This window comes from Ascaphus truei, chromosome 5 (genome assembly GCF_040206685.1).
Source record: "Ascaphus truei isolate aAscTru1 chromosome 5, aAscTru1.hap1, whole genome shotgun sequence".
NCBI lineage: Eukaryota > Metazoa > Chordata > Amphibia > Anura > Ascaphidae > Ascaphus > Ascaphus truei.
Window position 1 is genome coordinate 263949891 of NC_134487.1, and position 22394 is coordinate 263972284.

Genomic DNA, 22394 nt, shown 5'->3' on the forward strand with positions numbered 1-22394 from the left:
GAGCTGTCGGCAGCTGAAGTCCCCACCACATTGTCTCCCAGACATGGAGGCTGCTGAGGCTGAGTGTCAGCTGCTGTATTCTTTTATAGTAGAGATACATTATGCACACTGACAGCATGTAAGAGTCAAACAAGGACAAAGATGCTAAGAGCTGTTTATCAGTGCTTGCATACATTGAGAACACTTGCACAATTTTCTGCTCTGAGCTGCATTATATGTAACAAATGTATAATTCACATTTCTTAAAACTGCAGTTCAAGCTGCCGTTTTAAAAAATATATATATTCCCATTCAATATGTGCATCAATACAATCTGCACATTGACAAGTGATTAGCCAAGCTGCAGATCGATCCGTTCTCCTGTAATCGATCGCTTGCTCCGGGTTATTTAATTCAGTTCTTGCACAGCATTGTGGGCAATGCAGTCCTGGCATATGATTGACTGGGCGGTTACTAGATACAATAGGTGCACTGCTAGAGAGAGGGTGGGGCTCAAGAGCCAGCGCCTATCAGAAGGGGAAGGGGGCTGTCACTTTGGAAATGCTTCCTACATTAGAAACATTTTTTTTTTAAATGCTACAAGGATTTTCTCATAGTACAGAAGTGATTTATTAAAAAAAACACACACGTAGGATATTGCTTGAACTGCTGCTTTAATCTGCTGCAGATTGATAAACAGGGAGATTTATGCTGCGTTCACACCGGCTCATTTTGACGCAAATGGGAGAAAACCCAATGCCCAGAGGTGCACATTATTATATGCATCGCGCTTGCACTGATGTTTTTCTTATAGTAATGTAGCCAGGTCCCCCTTGACATGCTAGCCCCCCTTGCGCACTCACCCCCTCCTTCTGGTATGCAAGCGCGCGTTGTTAGTTGTTGCTGAGTTGTTAGAGTGAGTTCCTGTTGCTGTGCTGCCTCTGTCAGTAAGAGGCACCTGGAGGTCTGCAACATTGTTGCGGTAGTCTGATGCAGAGCTGTGAGTCTGGCAGCACAAAGCAGACAGAGAAAAGCAGTTGGTGACTGGAGCAGCTAGGGGAAGGAGGTAGGGTGCAGGGGTCTGTGACTCTCTGCACTAGGCCAGCAAATCCCCTAGGCCCCAGATAGCCCTGAGTCATCTTAGCTGAGTATTGTAGGGACAGGCCCTAGGTTAGGGACCCTGCCCCATTATATATTTGCTAGGAGTGTATCACGGACATTGCTCGGATTGCTAAGAGGGAGCTGGACTATCTCCACGGAGGCCCAGCTAGCGTGACTGCGGCCTACTGGCAGCAGACAGACCCTAACTAAGGTAGAGACGGTGCGGAGCTGTACGGTGATATTATCCGCGCTGGAATTCACCCCACGCGTAGGAGGATATCCCGGTGGATCCAACCCCAGTGATATAGCGGCACCCGTGGCTGGAGCCCGGGCAGGTAACCCACAACTCACGTGCACCAACAAGGCCTATCACCAGACATAGTGGCTGCGCAGTCACACACACACATTGGTATATGACTTGGAAGTGCGAGACATTGGGTTGGGGTTACTGGACACAGGGTGGGATCACTCTTTGGGAGGTAGCGTCCGCTGTGACGCCTAGAGGTGGTAGCGTCCGCCGTGACGCCTAGAGGTGGTAGCGTCCGCCGTGACGCCTAGAGGTGGTAGCGTCCGCCGTGACGCCTAGAAGTGTTAGCGCCCGCCGTGGTGCAAATTAGCGTAAGCGTCCTGCATGGCGCAGTAAGTGTCTCCTCCAGGAAGGGACACAGGTTATGCAAACTGTTGTGGTTATATGTTGTGTTGCGGAATAAGTAAAGTCCCATATATATATATTTTGTGTGTGAGTATTGATTGTCCTGCGAGGAACTACTCCCCCTCTGGTGGGAGCCATCGCAGGTGGAGGCGCTGCATCGTTATACGTAAGTTGTCCACAGTAATATTACCCCAGGTTCCCCGTGGCGGAAGCTCAGCCCTCCTGTGAGCCAACAGGTTATGCACCACAATTAGTAACCATGTATGTTTCCTGCCCCCACACCGTGTGATCTGCGATTGGGTGGGGGAAACCCCGTTACATTTTGGAGGCGCTGCTGAGAGCTTAGACCTGGGGTGCCCTATTCAAAACAGATCAGCATCATGGTAATTCCCTCCCGTCAAGAGGTCCACGCGTGGGCCACCACCGTCCGTGAACCACCTAGACACGTTGTCGCCGTAGGGAACGTCCCGGCGTTAGTAGCGGAAACTGACATCCGGAACTCTCTGAGCAAGCTCTTAGGGCAAGATAGAGTATGGTACCGTGGCAGGGTGTTCGACTCTACTTATGATTTGAGTGCCCTACTATTCACCGTCGGGCCATAGGCCCTGAAGCGGCCCCGAATATTCTAGTAGCCCCCGAGTGCCCACCAGAAGGATACCCCCTTATATACTCGGACTTGCCAGTAATACGGGAAATGTTCTCGCTCAGAGCCCCTCCTCAAGATCCAGACGAACCGTTCACCAGTACCTGGACACCCCGTACCCCCGTGTCCAGTACCCCAAACCGGGTTCACCGTCCCCAACCCAAAGTCTCCTTTACCCCAAGCGCCCTCCCGGAAGCCAGTAGTTGGGCTGATTGCCCCCCCTCTCCACCCGACACCATACCCCGCGAGGTAAACTCCCGGCCTATCAGGGAGAGAGCAACGAACGAAGGTTCCATAATGGGGGTGACGTTACCCCAATTCGTAGAAGCCCTCACTGTGGCCTCCCAATCTCAAAGCTACCGGAAGCTTAAGGCCTTCTCTGGAATACTTCCAATACCCCAGGGAGAGGAAGGGATAGAACTTTGGAGGGAGAATGCCGTAAAAGTAGTAGAGGAATGGTCGTGCACTGATACGGTTAAGCGGCAGCGCATCATGGAATGCCTCAGACCCCCTGCGTCTACTATGTTGACCATCCACAGGGACCAACACCCAGAGTTGACAGCGTTGGAAATGGTGGCATTTCTGTTAGAAGCATACGGGCTAGCCGAAGACGAAGGAGCGCTCTGGACAAAGTACTTCCATCTTTATCAGAAGGAAGGGGAAGACTTGTCGGCTTTTATCCACCGCCTACAGCTGGTCCTCGGGATCCTACTCAATCGTAAGCTGGTCTCCGCCTCGGGGATGGATGAAGCTCTCCATAAGCAGTATCTGCAGGGATCAAGCCCCACTCACCCCATAGCCAACATGCTCCGCAGCAAGATAATGGACGGGGGCCCCTACAAGTTCACCGAGTTGCTGCGGCAAGTGAAACTACAGGAGGCTCATGTTATGCTACACTCCACCGCTACACCTAAGAGCCCCTCTGTATCCAAAGGAAAGGGCTCTACGGAAAAGAAGGAAGAGTCTGCTGCCTTGTCCAAGGGGTACAAACCAAGACCCCCCGACCGACCACCTTCCCCATCCACGAGTCGCCCGGAAAGCCGCCCGGTTGTATGCTATAACTGCGGTAAGAAGGGTCACGTACTCCATAACTGCCCAGAAAAAGAAGTTCATCCTGAGGAACACCCTTCCGATAGAGGGAAATCAGCCAGATCTATGGTCTGCAGTGTACCGATGGCAGAAGCTGACCCCGAACTCCCTCATTCTGGAACCCCGGATGCCCCTTCTGACGCTGGCCCCAGTGATGATGCCTCACCCGGTGAAGCTTGCAGTCAAGTGGGCCCTGCGGCCATCGTGCCCGTGGTACTAGAAGGGATATACGCCTCGGCCCTATTGGACACAGGGTCACAAGTAACCATAATATATCGCAAGTTCTATGATCAGCACCTTCAACACTGCCCACTAAGGCCGGCCAAACATATGAAGGTTAGGGGGTTAAGTAATGAAGACTACCCCATCGATGGGATTGTAAGGGTCCAGCTGGACATACTCCAACTGAACACCGGCAAGAAGCACCCCATGCAGGTAGCGGCCATGGTATGCCCGGAGCCCCAAGACCATTGCAAGTACCCAATCATCTTGGGAACCAATGCGGACATAGTACAAGCTATAATCCGAGCCTACTTGAAAGAGACCAACAAGTTGCCGCTGGCCGATTCGCTCCTAGACCCCATCTTACGAGAAGAGTGCCACCGGGTATATGCCTTGGAGCGTCATGGGGACCTCTACAATCGTCAACGAGGACTGACGACCATATTACCAGGGGGAGTGCAAAAGATGGCCGTCTGGTGTTGTTATCCCGACCGAGACAAGAGCGACCAACTGTTCTCGCTGGAGAGTGAGCCTGAAGAAGAGGTTCAGCGAGGGTATAGAGTACTACCCGAAGTGAGGGAATGGACGGCTAAGATCCCCATTCGAACCCACGTGTATGTGCAGAATCTCTCCCCCTTTCCGATGGAGTTTGATGTCGACCAGAAGTTGGGATGCATATACCCGGTCAGCCCGGTGGGAGCCACGCCTCAGGTGAAGGCGGCGGCCGCGCATGAGTGGGTAGTCGATCTGGACTTCAACTTCGGCGAGTCAACACTGTCCACAGAGTGGAAGGAACGGTTGACCACCCAGCTGCTGCAACGACGACATGTGTTCTCCACGAGCGAGATGGATGTGGGGTGCAGCTGCAGTGCCCAACATACCATTCGGATGAGTGATGCCACTCCGTTTCGGGAACGTTCTCGTCGCATCGCCCCTCGGGATGTGGACGATGTGAGGAACGCCATACAAGACATGGAAACCGCTGGGATTGTGACGGAATCACGAGGACCTTACGCGTCGCCCATAGTGGTGGTGCGGAAAAAGAACGGGTCCGTACGACTGTGTATCGACTATCGAACACTGAACAATCGCACGATCCCGGATCAATACAACCTTCCGCGCATCGAAGAGATCCTGAATGCTTTGAATGGAAGTCACTGGTTTAGCGTGCTCGATCTCCGATCAGGGTACTATCAGGTGCCCATGACTGCAGAAGACCAGGAGAAAACAGCTTTCGTCTGCCCCCTGGGATTCTATCAATTCACCCGTATGCCCCAAGGTATATGTGGGGCGCCTGCTACGTTCCAAAGGTTGATGGAAAGACTATCGGGGACATGAATCCCCGGGAGTGTCTGGTGTACCTGGATGATATCATCGTCTTCGGAAGGACTCTGGAAGAGCACGAAGAGCGATTGTTTAAGGTGATCGACCGTTTGAAATTATCCCTAGACAAGTGCCGATTTTGCCATACCTCGGTGACCTACGTGGGGCACATAGTGTCCGCCAAAGGGATCGCCACCGACCCTGCCAAGGTAGAGGCCGTAGTGAACTGGCCTCGCCCAGAGAACGTCACAGAGCTGCGATCCTTCCTGGGGTTCTGTGGATATTACCGCCGCTTCGTGGAAGGGTACTCGAGCAAGGCTAAACCCCTGAACAATCTGTTGAAAATATACCCTTCAGAGACCGGGAAGAAGGCTGTATCGGCCCGCCAACCGTTCGGTGACAAATGGACCTCTGAGTGTGAGCAGGCCTTCCTGAAACTGAAGAAGTGTCTGACCGAAGCGCCCGTACTTGCTTATGCGGATCCCGAACAGCCATACGTCCTGCATGTGGATGCCAGTCTAAATGGACTAGGCGCCGTCCTGCACCAGTAGCACCCGGAGGGTCTGCGGCCTGTAGCTTACATCAGCCGCAGCTTGACACTCAGTGAGCAGAGATACCCCGTCCACAAGTTGGAGTTTCTGGCTCTCAAGTGGGCTATCACCGAGAAGCTCCACGATTACCTGTACGGTGTCACCTTCGAGGTAAGGATGGATAACAATCCCCTCACGTACATCAATACGTCGGCCAAATTAGATGCAGCAGGCCACCGATGGCAGGCTGCCCTCAGTAACTACAGCTTCTCCTTGAAGTATAAGCCGGAACCATTGAATATTGGGGCGGACGCCCTCTCCCGAAGGCCAGGACTACTCGCTACCCCAGATGATGAGGAATGGGTAGAACTTCCCGGCCCCGGAGTGCGGGCTATGTGTAAAACTGCCGCCATAGTTAATGACCAAGTGGCCTTCTCCGAATTACGAGTGGCCGATTCCTTGGGATGCCAGTCGCAGGCTGTCCCCTCCGCCTACTGCGACCCAAAAGGGATGCACCTCACGCACGACAAGGTGTTCCGGTGGAAAGATCTGGTAGACTACCAAATCCGAGATCCGGTTGCTAGTATCATCCGGCACGCCGTTGAAAAGAGGAACCCAGCCCTTCTGAAACGCACGCCCAATGACTTGGTGGCCTTGCTCATGCGAGAATGGGACAAATTTGAAATAGACAATTGCTTGCTCTATCGGGTGGTGCAATACCACAACCACCCGGATAGGAGACAACTAGTCCTCCCTAAGAACTTACAATACCTGGTGTTGAAGTCCCTACATGATGATCATGGACATCTTGGTATAGACAAGACTTTTGGGTTAGTCAGAGATCGCTTTTTCTGGCCCAAGATGCGAGAAGGCATTGAACACCACTGTCGCCGCTGTACTCGGTGTATTCAGCGCAAGACCCTACCTACTCGAGCCGCCCCCATGGGTCATCTAAAAAGTTCTGGTCCTATGGACCTCGTGTGTATGGACTTTCTGTGTATTGAGCCTGATAGCCGAGGAATATGCAACGTGCTAGTCATCACCGACCATTACACTCGGTATGCTCAAGCCTTCCCTACTAAAGACCAGAAAGCCATCACCGTGGCGAAGATATTATGGGAAAAGTACTTTGTACATTACGGCCTTCCTAACCGCCTTCACTCTGACCAAGGAAGGGATTTCGAGAGTACATTGATCAGGGAACTGCTCAAAATGCTGAACATTGCCAAATCCCGAACGACCCCGTATCACCCCGAAGGGGATGCGCTACCCGAGCGTTTTAATCGGACCTTACTAGATATGCTCGGAACACTACAGAGTGCTCAGAAATCGGAGTGGAGTCGACACGTGGAAGCCTTGGTGCATGCATACAATTGAACCAGACACGAGTCAACTGGGTTCTCCCCATACTTCCTCATGTTTGGGAGAGAGGCGAGGTTACCAGTGGATGTGCGTCTTAGAGTCTCAACGGATGGGGTACATAATGCTACCCACTTCAAATATGTGCAACGACTCAAAGACAGCTTGCAGCAGGCCTATCAACAAGCGGAAAAGTCCACCGCTAAGCTGAATGCGGGTAACAAACGGCGATATGATCATAAGGTCAAATATCGGGAACTCCGTCCTGGGGATGCGGTGTTGCTTCGCAATCTCGGGGTCCCGGGAAAACACAAATTGGCTGACCGATGGAGAGATGGAGTGTATGAAATTGAATCCCAGATGCCTGGCCTCCCGGTCTATCGCATCAAAGACACTGATGGCCGGGTAAAGGTATGGCACCGTAATCATCTCCTTCCCATCCCACAAGTGGAAGATGAAGAGACAGAGATATTGGCCACACCGCTCAACGGTGAGCCCGATGTATCAGGGTTGGGTCAAGAGACTGTCGATAACGAGACCAACCCTGAAACTTTGCAAGATCCTATGGAAGGACCCTCTCAAAGGGACTTCCCCGCAATGGGGGCATCTCCCGGAGGAGCTACGGGTAAAGGGCCCCGTAGGCCAACGCCTACTAAGGTGGCACCCACAGGCCAGCCTTTGGACCCACAGAGCCCGAGCTTTGTGCCTACAGAGACAATTCTCCCCTCAAGGGAAGAGGCCGAGCCTCAGGACTATGTGTACTACTCCCCTGAGGGAGTCGCAGAAGAACAACTCCGACGGAGCCAACGCATCTGGTACCCTCCAACTCGGGTCACCTACGATCAAATGGGGGCACCCCATTATGAGGCTCAGCAGTGTTCTCGGAGCAGGATCCAATCTGTGATTGTGATGCTCACGGAATTGTGCAATTTTGTTTAGAGTTGGGCATGTGCTAAGTTATATGATCTGATGCATTTTTATTATATAATTTATGTATGGGTTGAGTTATTTATCCCAAGCGAGGTCGTTGGGGTTTTTCACCAGGGGGAGGATGTAGCCAGGTCCCCCTTGACATGCTAGCCCCCCTTGCGCACTCACCCTCTCCTTCTGGTATGCGAGCGCGCGTTGTTAGTTGTTGCTGAGTTGTTAGAGTGAGTTCCGGTTGCTGTGCTGCCTCTGTCAGTAAGAGGCACCTGGAGGTCTGCAACATTGTTGCGGTAGTCTGATGCAGAGCTGTGAGTCTGGCAGCACAAAGCAGACAGAGAAAAGCAGTTGGTGACTGGAGCAGCTAGGGGAAGGAGGTAGGGTGCAGGGGTCTGTGACTCTCTGCACTAGGCCAGCAAATCCCCTAGGCCCCAGATAGCCCTGAGTCATCTTAGCTGAGTATTGTAGGGACAGGCCCTAGGTTAGGGACCCTGCCCCATTATATATTTGCTAGGAGTGTATCACGGACATTGCTCGGATTGCTAAGAGGGAGCTGGACTATCTCCACGGAGGCCCAGCTAGCGTGACTGCGGCCTACTGGCAGCAGACAGACCCTAACTAAGGTAGAGACGGTGCGGAGCTGTACGGTGATATTATCCGCGCTGGAATTCACCCCACGCGTAGGAGGATATCCCGGTGGATCCAACCCCAGTGATATAGCGGCACCCGTGGCTGGAGCCCGGGCAGGTAACCCACAACTCACGTGCACCAACAAGGCCTATCACCAGACATAGTGGCTGCGCAGTCACACACACACATTGGTATATGACTTGGAAGTGCGAGACATTGGGTTGGGGTTACTGGACACAGGGTGGGATCACTCTTTGGGAGGTAGCGTCCGCTGTGACGCCTAGAGGTGGTAGCGTCCGCCGTGACGCCTAGAGGTGGTAGCGTCCGCCGTGACGCCTAGAGGTGGTAGCGTCCGCCGTGACGCCTAGAAGTGTTAGCGCCCGCCGTGGTGCAAATTAGCGTAAGCGTCCTGCATGGCGCAGTAAGTGTCTCCTCCAGGAAGGGACACAGGTTATGCAAACTGTTGTGGTTATATGTTGTGTTGCGGAATAAGTAAAGTCCCATATATATATATTTTGTGTGTGAGTATTGATTGTCCTGCGAGGAACTACTCCCCCTCTGGTGGGAGCCATCGCAGGTGGAGGCGCTGCATCGTTATACGTAAGTTGTCCACAGTAATATTACCCCAGGTTCCCCGTGGCGGAAGCTCAGCCCTCCTGTGAGCCAACAGGTTATGCACCACAATTAGTAACCATGTATGTTTCCTGCCCCCACACCGTGTGATCTGCGATTGGGTGGGGGAAACCCCGTTACAGTAAGTAGAGTTAAGAGGAAAGTTAAATATTTCTTGTAACCGTGTTTTTATCAAAGTGGGAAAAGAAAGATAGACGGAGAGGTTCCAGTGATTCCCAAAAAAAAAATGGGAGAGCATATTTCTTTGTGGAAGTGAAGAATATTCCTACGTGTTTAACATGCAAAGAAAGTGTGTCTGTGTTGAAAGAATACAACTTAAGTCGCATTTATGAATCAAACCGTAGTAAGAACTATGACCGGTATACGGAAAAGATGCGTAAAACTTACTGAGCTGAAAAAAGGACTGAAAATTTCAACAGGGTTTGCTTTTGAATGTGAATAAAATAAGTGATGGTGCTGTGAAATGCAGTGATGTATTAAGTGAAACATTTCCTAGGGCATCAAAACTTTTTACAGGTGGCGAGTTTATAAAACAGCGTCTATTGAGCGCAGCAGAAATGATGTGTCCCGAACAGAAACAAGCATTTACAAATACATGTCTAACCGGAAATATGTACTGTTGCTCAGCGTGTTGAAGATATGGCTGAGAACTTACAAGTTGCGTGAATTTTTTTTTTATTTGTAGCCTTTTCTATTGCAGCTGATGAGAATACAGGTAGTCCTCAGTTATCCGACACAATGCATTACTCAAAATGGTGTTGGATAGCGAAATGTTGTAAAGCGAAACACATTTCCCCATAGGAACACTGTTTAAATGAAAGGTTCCGTTCTTGAAGGCATTTTTAACACTAAAATACACCAAATATATTACGCAGGCAGTAAGATATGCAGCACACACATAAATTATATAGTGTACTAGCTGAGAGACCCGGCGTTGCCCGGGATGTAATGTTCCCGCTCTTCTCGCTCTCCTCTCTCCTCTCCCCTCCCCCTCTCTCTGTTTGTCCCCCATTCACATCAATCCAGTCCCCCCCCCTCCCTCCTTTACAGCTGTGTTTGTCCCCCTTTACAGCTTCATGCAGTGTGTGTGCGTCAGTCATTGTGTGTGCGTCAGTCAGTCACTGTGTGTGTGTGTGTGCGCGCGTCAGTGAGTCTGATGCAGAAACACAAACACACACACAGACTGACTGACGCACACACACACACAGTCAGTGTGTGCATGTGTGCCTCAGTCAGTCAGTGCGTGCGTGCGGCAGTCAGTCAGTGTGTGTATGTGTGTGTGTGTGTGCGTTTGTGTTGTGTGTGTGTGTTTAGGGGCAGGTTTTGGTGTGTGGCCGGTTCATGTTCCAGGGGAGAGGTGTTCCAGGGCACGTAATGTGCATTGTGTTGATTTTGGAGTGTTTGGGGGGTGTTGGGGGGGGCATCCGTGCGACGGGAGTGTTTGGGGGGTGGTGGGGGGGGCATCCGTGGGACGGGAGTGTTTGGGGGGTGGTGGGGGGTCATCCGTGCGACGGGAGTGTTTGGGGGGGGGGTGGGGGGCATCCATGCGACGGGAGTTTGTGGGGTGGTAGGGGGTCATCCGTGCGACGGGAGTGTTTTGAGGGGGTGGGCATCCATGGGACGTGAGTGTTTGGGGTGTTGGAGGGGGGGCATCCGTGCAACAGGAGTTTATTAGTGTGGTGCGGGCGGTATACAGGAGGGTTTGGTGTGGATGTATTGTTGGCGCTCCACGTGCGCGCTTGGGATGCGGGCCCTGAAGGGAGGTAGTGTTGGCGCTCCACGTGCGCGCTTGGGATGAGGGCCCTGAACGGAGGTAGTGAGAGAGGGTTTGTGGGGTGTTGTGGTGTATGGGAGTTATTTGTGGGGGGGCATCCGGGTGATGGGAGTGTTTGGGGGGGGGCATCCGTGGGACGGGAGTGTTTTTTGGGGGGGGGCATCCGTGCGACGGGAGTGTTTGGGGGGGGCATCCGTGGGATGGGAGTGTTTGGGGGGGTGGGGGGGCATCCGGGCGACGGGAGTGTTTGGGGGGGTGGGGGGGGCATCCGTGGGATGGGAGTGTTTGGGGGGGGGTGGATGGGCATCCGGGCGACGGGAGTGTTTGGGAGGGGGGGGGGATCCGTGCGACGGGAGTGTTTGGGGGGCGTTGGGGGGGCATCCGTGGGATGGGAGTGTTTGGGGGGGGTGGGGGGGCATCCGGGCAACGGGAGTGTTTGGGGGGGGTGGGGGGGCATCCGGGCAACGGGAGTTTAGTAGTGTGGTGCGGGCGGTATACAGGAGGGTTTGGTGTGGATGTATTGTTGGCGCTCCACGTGCGCGCTTGGGATGAGGGCCCAGAACGGAGGTAGTGAGAGAGGGTTTGTGGGGTGTTGTGGTGTACGGGAGTTATTTGTGTGGGGGCATCCGGGTGATGGGAGTGTTTGGGGGGGGGGGGGGAGAGGGGGTTCATCCGTGGGACGGGACTGTTTGGGTGGGTACCCGTGGGACGGGAGTGTTTGGGGGGGTGGGGGGGGCATCCGGGCAACGGGAGTGTTTGGGGGGGGTGGAGGGGGCATCCGTTGGACGGGAGTGTTTGGGGGGGGTGGGGGGGGCCATCCGTGGGACGTGACTGTTTGGGGGGGTTGGGGGGGCATCCGTGGGACGGGAGTGTTTGGGGGAGGGGTGGGGGGCATCCGTGGGACGGGAGTGTTTGGGGGAGGGGTGGGGGGGCATCCGTGGGACGGGAGTGTTTGGGGGAGGGGTGGGGGGGCATCCGGGCGACGGGAGTTTAGTAGTGTGTTGCGGGCGGTATACAGGGGGGTTTGGTGTGGATGTATTGTTGGCGCTCCACGTGCGCGCTTGGGATGCGGGCCCTGAAGGGAGGTAGTGAGAGAGGGTTTGTGGGGTGTTGTGGTGTATGGGCGTTATTTGTGGGGGGGCATCCGGGCGACGGGAGTATTTGGGGGGGGGGGGCATCCGTGGGACGGGAGTGTTTGGGGGGGGGGGGGGTGGCATCCGGGCGACGGGAGTTTAGTAGTGTGTTGCGGGCGGTATACAGGGGGGTTTGGTGTGGATGTATTGTTGGCGCTCCACGTGCGCGCTTGGGATGCGGGCCCTGAAGGGAGGTAGTGAGAGAGGGTTTGTGGGGTGTTGTGGTGTACGGGCGTTATTTGTGGGGGGGCATCCGGGCGACGGGAGTATTTGGGAGGGGGGGCATCCGTGGGATGGGAGTGTTTGGGGGGGTGGGGGGGCATTCGGGCGACGGGAGTATTTGGGGGGGGCATCCGTGGGATGGGAGTGTTTGGGGGGGTGGGGGGGGGCATCCGTGGGACGGGGGTGTTTGGGGGGGTGGGGGGGCATCCGGGCGACGGGAGTTTAGTAGTGTGTTGCGGGCGGTATACAGGAGGGTTTGGTGTGGATGTATTGTTGGCGCTCCACGTGCGCGCTTGGGATGCGGGCCCTGAAGGGAGGTAGTGAGAGAGGGTTTGTGGGGTGTTGTGGTGTACGGGCGTTATTTGTGGGGGGGAATCCGGGCGACGGGAGTATTTGGGGGGGGGGGCATCCGTGGGATGGGAGTGTTTTGGGGGGGGGGGCATCCGTGGGACGGGACTGTTTGGGGGGGTTGGGGGGGGCATCCGTGGGACAGGAGTGTTTGGGGGGGGGGTTGGGGGGCATCCGGCCGACGGGAGTGTTTGGGGGGGGTGGGGGGGGCATCCGTGGGACGGGAGTGTTTGTGGGGGGTGTGGGGGGCCGGTATCCAGGAGGGTTTGTTGTGTAGATTGAAACACGGATGTCGCAGCAGGGTGAAGGCGAGATGTGTGGTCCCTGGAGGTGGTTTTTGTCGTGCATAAAGCAGACATGTGTGAGGAGGTGTTTTAGAATGGAATGAGTGCTATGTTAGATTGTGAAGCATTGATGTTGCAGGAGTGTTAAGGTGATGTGTGAGGCCCTACCGGGAGAGGTGTGGCGTGCTTCGTGGTGTGCATTGGTGGGGGGGTGGTTGTTAACAGGTGGTGTGTTGTTCCGTGATGGTGCGTTGTGTGGAGGTGGGGTGAGCGTGCGGTGTTGTGTGAGGGTGGGTAGTGTAGTAGTGGTGAAAATTATATATATATAGCTAAGAGTCTGTACCTGATTCCGCAGTTGTTTTGGTTGAGAGGTGAGAGCTGTGAAGCGTCGTCTCCCAGAGAACTGAGGGTTAGGTGCTGTGAAGCGTTACCAAATCTCCCAGAGAACTGAGGGTTAGGTGCTGTGAAGCGTTACCAAATCTCCCAGAGAACTGAGGGTTAGGTGCTGTGAAGCGTTACCAAATCTCCCAGAGAACTGAGGGTTAGGTGCTGTGAAGCGTTACCAAATCTCCCAGAGAACTGAGGGTTAGGTGCTGTGAAGCGTTACCAAATCTCCCAGAGAACTGAGGGTTAGGTGCTGTGAAGCGTTACCAAATCTCCCAGAGAACTGAGGTTTAGGTGCTGTGAAGCATTCCCAAAGGTCAGTGAGGGCTGGGAGAGTGTGTCAGTGGTGTTGGTGTGTTTGGTGTGTTGGGCGCAGGCCAATGAGAGGTGTGCGGGGGCGGGTGTGGGGCCAAGGGAGCAATCTCATTGGCCTGAGGCAGTGGTGTGAGGTGTGCGGGGGCGGGTGGGCCAAGGGAGCAATGTCATTGGCCTGAGGCAGGTCCAATGGGATTGCCGCTAGGGACACAGGGAGGGACACAGGGAGACACATACAGACACGGACACATAGAACACTTTCAGAAATATATAGTAGATATACTGTATTATATATACAATATAACATAATAAATAATAGATTATATAGTAATATATATATATATATATATATATACGCTCTTACGATGCTTTGCAACGTTGTTTATGTGTATATTACACACGTACACATAAACAACGTTGCAAAGCGTCGTAAGAGCGTTGGATAAGCCGTTTTGGCGTTGTAAAAATGAATATAGGTATGCATTGCATAGCGTTGGATAAGCCATGCGTTGTAAAGCAAAGCGTTGTAAAACTAGGACTGCCTGTACAGAAATAAATAGTGCAGCCCAGTTAGCTATATTTATTTGTGGTGTGGTGTGGTGTGGATGAGAATTTTGATGTGACCAAAGAACTTTGGGGGCATGTTGTCCATGACAGGCACAACATCAGGAAAGTACTTCTTTTGTGCGCTGAGAAAAGTCTGAAAAGTTTAATGTAGACTGGTCAAAATTAGTAAGCGTGACAACAGACGGTGCTTCTGCGATGTTAGCATTGGACTTGTTAAGAACTTAAATCAAAGGTGGCAACGTTTTGCAAGGACACGGTGTCACGGGAGACAAGGACAATCACACCAGGGATCAATGCGCCAGACAGAACAACAGAGTTGATCAAATTGATCCACAACTGTACAGACATACAACACACATTGACCCACTGGGATAACTGGGGAATACCCTGCAGGACTAGGTCTGAGATTTACCCTGTTCTTCTCCCACGTAGTGTCTTCTGTAGCTGGATTCCAGGCCTGGCACCAGCACTGGAACAAAACTTAGCCTGAGAATGAGTCTAAAACAGTGGCTTCCCTCCCCACCTTTTATACCCAATGGCACAGCATGGCTACATTTAGGGAGGAACATTGCTATGTGCTTGCCAGCCTCTGATTGGTGGGTTGAACTGCAACTGCAACGTTAAAAGTGTAACATTAAAAGAGTAACATAAAAAGAGTTACTTGGAAAGGTCACAGACAACTTTGCAACATTTCTCCTGAACACAAAATGCACCCCTGAAGTGCTGGGAAAAGGCTGTATAGTACATAGATACTGTAGTTATAACAAAATGTAAAGGTATTATTGACAGTTAGAGATAATGGCGGGCTTGACCTTTATTAAAAGCAGTTACATGTACACCGTCACACACGGAACTTAAGTCCATTCACTGCATCATTCATCAGGAATCGCTTAATACTAAAAAGTTAAAAATTCAATAATTAACACCGTGAACTGGATACACTCCCGTGCCTTGAACTACAGACAGTTCAATGTTTTGCTTGGTGAATTGGATGCACAATACAGTAGTCTGCAATACCAGGGGTGCGCAAAGTTTTTAACTTGCTACCCCCCCTCCCCCGCCGCCTGCTTACTTCCTGGCTCGCGCCCCCACTCCTCCTTGGCTCCGGTGTCAAATGAGCTTGCCATGGCAACGTGACTTCACGTGACCCCGAAGCATCATTTGACGCCGGTTACCATGGCGACGTGTCGCCGAAGCTAAGGTAGAAGCAGCAGAGGCATCGCACGTTCCCCCAGGCATTTAATTTAAATGCCTTGGGGGAGAGCGTGGGACCTCTGTAGCCACCGCGCCCCCCCTGGAAATTCTCCTGTCCCCCCTGGGGGGCGTGCCCCCCACTTTGCACAACCCTGTGCTATACTACACTAAGTTAGGTGGCTTAGTCGTGGCATGGTACTGAAGAGATTTTTTTGAACTATTCAAAGAAATCGACTTGTTCATGTCACCCAAAGGAAAATCCCCGCCCCAGCTCACCAGCGAAGATTGGATCAAAGACTTGGCCTTTTTGGTTGACATTACAACTCATCTAAACACTTTGAATATTTCTCTGCAAGGTCATTCACAAGTAGTTACACAAATGTATGATTCGATTTGCTCATTCCTAGTGAAATTGTGTCTTTGGGAAACTCATTTGGCAAGGGATAATCTAGCCCACTTTCCTACACTGAAATCGGTTTCCAGAGATGAAAGTGATGGCCTGAACCTTCATTACATGCCCAAAATTGTGGAGTTGAAGACCGAATTTAAAAAAAGGTTCTCCGATTTCAAACTTTATGAAAATGAACTAACATTGTTCAGTTCGCCTTTCTCAATTAATATTGATAGTGTGAATGAAGAGCTACAAATGGAAGTTATTGAACTGCAGAGCAATACGGTACTGAAAACGAAATATGACGACGTTGGAATACCAGAATTCTACAAATATCCCGGGAGTAGTTACCCTAAATATACAAACCATTGTGCAGAGATTCAATCCATGTTCGGAAGTACCTACGTAATGAAACTGAATAAATCTAAATACCCCTCCCAGTTAAAGGATTCAAGGCTGAATTCCGTACTGCACATATTCTTGTATGCGAAATACAAGACCCGACACTGACATCTTGGTGCAGAAGAAAAGGTGTCAGGTTTCCGGTTCCAAACCAAAGGCGTAACGAATTACCAAATAATTTAATCCATTCAATATTTCTATTTGTATTTTTTCAATTTCGAATGTAAAATATCATCTCCAATATCATAAATTGTTATATAATGTTATGTGCTTATAGTACACCATTGTTCAGTAAAAATAAAGAAAGTTTGATTATATTTCTGGCACTTGATTTCTCTTACACCCGGCCTGCTTCACTCATTTACGTTATCTGCCCCGGCCCCTGTAGGCATTTGAGTTTGCGACCCCTGGTTTAAAGCCTCGGGCTAAATAAAAGCCGACGTCTATTGTCCCTTTAATAGGGTCTTCCTGGTTATACCTCTGCACATGTCTCCTACAGTCCCCTTTACCAGAGGGTATCTGGAGCTGCTCCAGAGTCTAGGGACTCTAGGGACGTCTAGGGACTCCCCCTTCCCCCCAATCCCCCTCCTGCGGTCTGGCAGCCAGCAAATATATGTGCAAAAAATAGCCACAATGTAATGGCTCACTCCATTGGTCAATTAAAATATCATCAGGTGGCTCTGGCGGCTATGTTTTTTTTTTTTTTTTTTTTTTTTTTTAGAAAACAACAAAACATAATGCTTCTCGTAAGGGAACTGGGGTTCACCTGGAACTCAGGGGACCTGGGATAATTTCCAGGGAACCACCCCAAAACAAATGAAAGTTACATTTTAAAAACTGCCGCTTTACTGGTGATTTATCTAGTCAAATTAGAAACAGAATTGAAGCACGTTGTGCCATTTTCATCTTGCGTCAATGTATCAAGGTCTTTGCTCCAAGTTTTGCTCCGGTTGCGTCAGTCTATGATTCGGGAGGAGAGACAAGCCACACAGATTATATAATGAGAAGAATAGCAAAGAAAAATATCACTTGTGAGAACAATCATGTCTCAGACAGGTCGGCAACCCTGTCTTTGTCCATCATCTCTTAGCATACAATGCTTTCACTGCCGCCAGGGATTCTGGGAAATGGCATGCAAATGAACACAAAGCGTCACCTTTTGCTTCTAATCCATTGAGAAGTATCAAACTCTGCATCTCTGAGCAACAATTTCTTATCTGCTATTTGCGGTACCAGCAATGCGTCAATACAAACTTCTAAACACACTTTCTTCACGTTGATACTTCTCCCCCAGTATGTCTCATTCACTAAAACAGCCATGTTGCAGTCTGGTTAGTAACTTATGAGCGATTACTAGACTCATAATCAGTGGTGGTTTTCCCATTAGACTGAGTAGGCTACTGCCTAGAGAGGCAATTTTTTGGGGGGGCGGACATTTTGGGGAAAAAATGTGTGTGAGAGAGAGAAAGCCTTACCTTTTCCAGAGCGGCCCCCTCCTGTAGCATTGCATCATCATGGCGCCCGGACGTCAAATGACACTGCAACGTCACATGACGCCCCGTTGCCAGCGTCACATGATGCCGTGACGTCATGACGTCAATACGCTAGGACAGAGCGCCGCCCCTAAGCCTACAGGTGACAGAAATGTAAGTTAGCCACTGCTCATAATCATGTAATATAACTATGGTACTGTTTTTTCACTGGTTATAGACCCCCCCCCCCGCCCCCAATGGGTACATTTGTGATCTACAAAAGCCATAACATATCAACAGCAAAGTAAGAATGCAGCATTAAAATGTATTTTACTGACAATTAATGGTGCAATACTTCCAAAAAGTTTAAGCACTCTGTTTTACATGTATTTCTAATTCTCATGTTATACACATTACAGCAAAAGGAAACCAAACCCAGCTTTATATCCCGTGGAGGCAATGGTAGCGATTTGCACAAACGCTACAGCATTAAACCATCGGTGCAAGGGGCATACAAAAGTTTGTTGAAAGGCAATAATCACCCTCTCACTGACACAGAGGCCTGCAGTGGGAATAATAAAGACATTTATTTTTCAAGTCACAATCTCACAGACAGTATCTTTAAAGCAGTAGTACACACTGACCACCATGTTTTTCTCATCTTTTACTTACTTCAAGAGACCTCTCCTGGCCCATTCAGACACTGTTTTTATTTTTAAAATCCGCCTCTCCGTTCACGAGATATAAGCATTTTAATTAAGTGAGGTCAAAACGGAGCTCACCCCACCGCTCAATGGTAACCTCAGATGACAGATTTGTTTTTTAATAACCAAGATTTTTAACGCTAAAATGTATTAATTTTTTTTAAAACAGCAGGGACACAATGCTAACATTATATGAGTTAAGCTTATATACTGTACACTTCTGGAGGGGATTACTGCTTTAAAGTTCAACAGAAAGATACATTTTAACATCAAATGGGGGTTGAGGCTTTAAATAGAGTAGTACATTTTTCTTCAGTGACTGTTCTGTAGAAAGGTATTGTAATAGTATAGTAATATATAGCTCCTCCAACTCATAGGGTGATATCAAGATGTCTTCTCCAAGTCCCAAAGGAAACTCACGATTGAAACTGGACACTACTTATGTTTCCTGGCTCCAAATGCTGAGATCTTGCTTTGGTGCTTCGATGAATCTTAACAAAGCAAATTACCCCACCAACACACACTAGTAATATTACGAGACAGATCACCACTGTTAGTAATGGTTTGTGGCACTCAAAAAATGAAAGGTTGACTTCACTAACTAGTTTACCCCTAAGCAATGGGGGAGATTCGCACATGTATCCCTCTGGCCATTGATGAACTGTCAAACCAGATTCCGTAATTTCTTTAATTTCATGGACAAGCGAACACGAACAAGTGTAAGGGTTATTATCTGCCCTGAAACTGTTCAGGTGCTTAAAGTATTGTAGCTGCCCTCTCTGTAGGGTTTTAATTGGATTCCCATCTACAGTGAGGACTTGTAAAAGAGGGAGGTTGTCCATAGGGGGAATGGTGAGGAACTTATTGTGAGACAGGTAGATCTCCTTTAGATTGGGTAATGAGATGTTCAAGGCGTTGAGCCTGTTGTAGCTTAAATCCAATACTTCACAGTTCTGAGGAATAATGTTGTCCAATTGTTCCAATGCAGTATCAGACAGATTTAAGAGAACCAAAGATGGTTGCCACCCACAAAGAGAAGTTGACGCATAGGAGAAGTTATTCTGGCTGAGATCTAAGTGTTTTAATTGATTATGTTTGTTTAGGATATGACAAACTTTCTCAAAATTAACTAAACTGTTGTGCCGGAGTTTTAATGTCTTGAGGTTGGGGAAAACACCATTGCAAAATGACGTAGAAAGGCTGTCATCCTGCAGAAGATTTTCTGATAAATCTAAAGAGGACAATGTTTTGAAGTGAAGACTGATGTTACAGGTTATGCTGGTTAAATGAGACTTCATCAGAGTTAATTCTTTCAGTTTAGACATCCAGTTACCAAGGTTAGTGAAATCAGAAGCTCTGTCAGTTAAAGGGTATGAAGACACATTGATGAACTGTAAAGCTGATATATGGGGGGATCTTCCACTCATGTATTGCCAATTAGATTTGCCAACAAAGGTGGTGTTCTCAAATATAAGCTCTTTGATTTGAATCCGGTACACCCATTTTATGAAGGTAGACACAAATTCTTCGGATAGCACCACATTTGCAAAGATGACATTGGTCAATGGGAACGTTATCATGGCTAGCACTTGCTCCATCTCCACGTTGTATGCAACATAATCTTCAGCATCTACAAAACTTCCTCCTTGAAACTCAAAACTAGTTGCTTGAATACAAGACACAATGCTCATGATGTTGGTCAGATCTAAAAGTGAGCAAGAACATCGTCTGAGGATTTTATCAAAGGAACAATCTCCATCTGCCCAGGGCATCATCTGAGTAATGAGCAGAAGAAACGCGAATGAATGGTTGATCTTCATCATGAGTAAAGATCTGGAAAAAAGCAAGAATTGTTTCAATTACTTTACTCATTCAATGTAATGTATCTAATGTCAAAATATATATTTCAATGGAGGATTCAAATTAACATGCCGCTGTGTATATTGATACAGAGTATACATTTGGAGCCCATCAAAATATATTTTTCTTGCTCAAATGAAACTTAATTCAGCGACAACCAACATAAAGTGCACCAGTGGTTCACAACCTTTTTTGAGAAGGAGCACTCCAAAAGGTTTTTTTTAAATCTCAGAGCACCCCTACTCTTCAGACTTGACTCATCTTCTCCTCACACACAACACACACACCCTCCTTTTTAAAAGCACCTACCCACTTCACACTAACCTCCCTCCCCTTCCCCACACAAATCCATCACACTTTCCTCCCCACACAAAGTCCTCCCCCCAAGCTCCCTCCTCTCCCTCCTCCTGTCGGCGTCGAGATCCAACTTCTGCCTCAGGAGAGGGGAGAGCTGGAGCAGGTAGCTAGGGACTCCCCGGAGACGCAGGATCACTGCTCCACTGTTCACCCCAAGGTAGATACATGTGTGCATGCGTTGCGTGTGTGTAGGTGGGTGTAATGGGGAGTCTTACCTTCTCCGGAGCGGCAGCGTCACCCCTCCTCCAGCAGCATTGCATTGTCATGGCGACCTGACGTCACATGACGAAAGATTGTCATGACAACATGACGTCATATACCTCCGTGAGATAAAGATGTCGCAACATGGCTGGAGGAGGGGCCTGCTGCCAACATGCCCCGTTGGGCCCAGCAAGAGTTAAGGCTGGCCCTGGTTCCACGCCACCCTGGTTGAGAAACACCTATAGTAGATAAACCTGATGAGAACATTTTGTATAAACCCTCAAGCTCACAGCAATCATTTTAGGTGAGTCCTTACTTAGCCCCCTACTCAATATATTGTGGCTGGTTTATTTAAATAGAGTTGAACTCTTGTCCAGGTATGAAAAGCAGCTTCATAGCACATTGTATTAGGCAGGGTTGAGCAAACTGGGTGGCGTGAGATTCTCTGGGGGGAGCGCAGTGCTTACAGAGGCCCCGTGCTCTTCCTCACAACATTTAAATTCAATGCCGAGGTAGTGCACGAGGCCTTGTAAGTCCCTTACCTCATCTCCGGCGGCTGCTGGCGATGCATCGCCATGGCAACGCAGCATCAAAGACGCTGCATGTTCAGTTTCAGGAGGAATATCCAAACATCCTCATTCTTTACCGTAAAGACTATTCATATAGGTTATAATGCACATGGTTTCGATGCCATTAACTTGTGTGTTGTGTATAATGGTCGATTGTTGATGGTACCAGGGGGTTAAGAATACAACCCCTTTTTGAAGTGAAACTTCCTTAGTGGCACCTTCATTCGTGATGGGGCAAAAAAGAATTGTGGAGACAGAAATGAAACGGATGTGACGTCAGTGCTGGCAGTTGAGGCCGGGCTGTGTTCTGGCTCAGCCCGACCCCAACACTGACATCACACCCGCTCCACAAATCAGATGCGGCGGCGGCGATAGCCGCCGGCGCCGCTCCTATTCGCTCCCTCCCCCCTCCGAGACCCCCCCCACACACATCGTGACATATGCGGTGGCGATAGCCGCCGCTCCTAACGGCTGCTGCCATGCCGCGCATGCGCAGTTGTGACGGCGACGCTGATTTCCCGCCCGTTCCCCGCCCATTGATATGCTGCGCATGCCCGGTAGTCATGGCGACGCTCGAGATGCCATGACTCTCCTCACAGGGACACTGAAGCCCACACTGCTCCCCGGGGCTCTATGCAGGCACTGATCTCCTGCGGCCTCTCCTTTCGGTGCATGCCCCGGCCGAGGCATAGAACTGCTCCGGTAACGGGGGGGGGGAGGAGGGGGGTGATGAGTGCGCTGCGTCCCCCACGTCCCCCACAGCACCATCAGAAGCCTCCGACTTGGCTCTAGCTGACTATGACGCGCTTCTCCCTCTCCCCCCGCCGACACTGCCTCCATCTCCTCTGTGCCGCGATCTGGTAGGAATGGGGGGGGGGGGCGGAATGCTGAAAGGGTCTGGGTGCAGGGAAAGGATAAGGGTGCTGGGGGGAGGACAAGTGTGCTGGGGGGAGGACAAGTGTGCTGGGGGGAGGACAAGTGTGCTGGGGAGAGTCAGGAGAGAGGGGGGCAGGACACACACACACACACATACATACACACTGACACATACACACATACTGACTCACATACACACACACTGACTCACATACACACACACACACACTGACTGACACACACCCCCACACACTGA

At 50.4% G+C, this 22394-nt stretch overlaps 2 protein-coding genes across 3 annotated transcripts in view; one reads left to right on the top strand and one right to left on the bottom strand.

Moving 5' to 3' along the window:
- The window catches only part of TMCO6 (transmembrane and coiled-coil domains 6), a 99199-nt gene that overhangs the window by 6592 nt on the left and 70213 nt on the right, over positions 1 to 22394 (top strand). The gene's annotated exons all lie outside the window — the stretch shown is intronic.
- CD14 (CD14 molecule) overlaps positions 18139 to 22394 on the bottom strand; it is a 32435-nt gene continuing 28179 nt past the window's right edge. For both annotated transcript variants that reach the window (XM_075601964.1, XM_075601963.1), the window contains exon 3: positions 18139 to 20108. In XM_075601964.1, coding sequence (XP_075458079.1) covers positions 18692 to 20098 — 1407 coding nt within the window. In that variant the 5' untranslated portion in view covers positions 20099 to 20108 and the 3' untranslated portion in view covers positions 18139 to 18691. The remainder of the gene's footprint in view (positions 20109 to 22394) is intronic.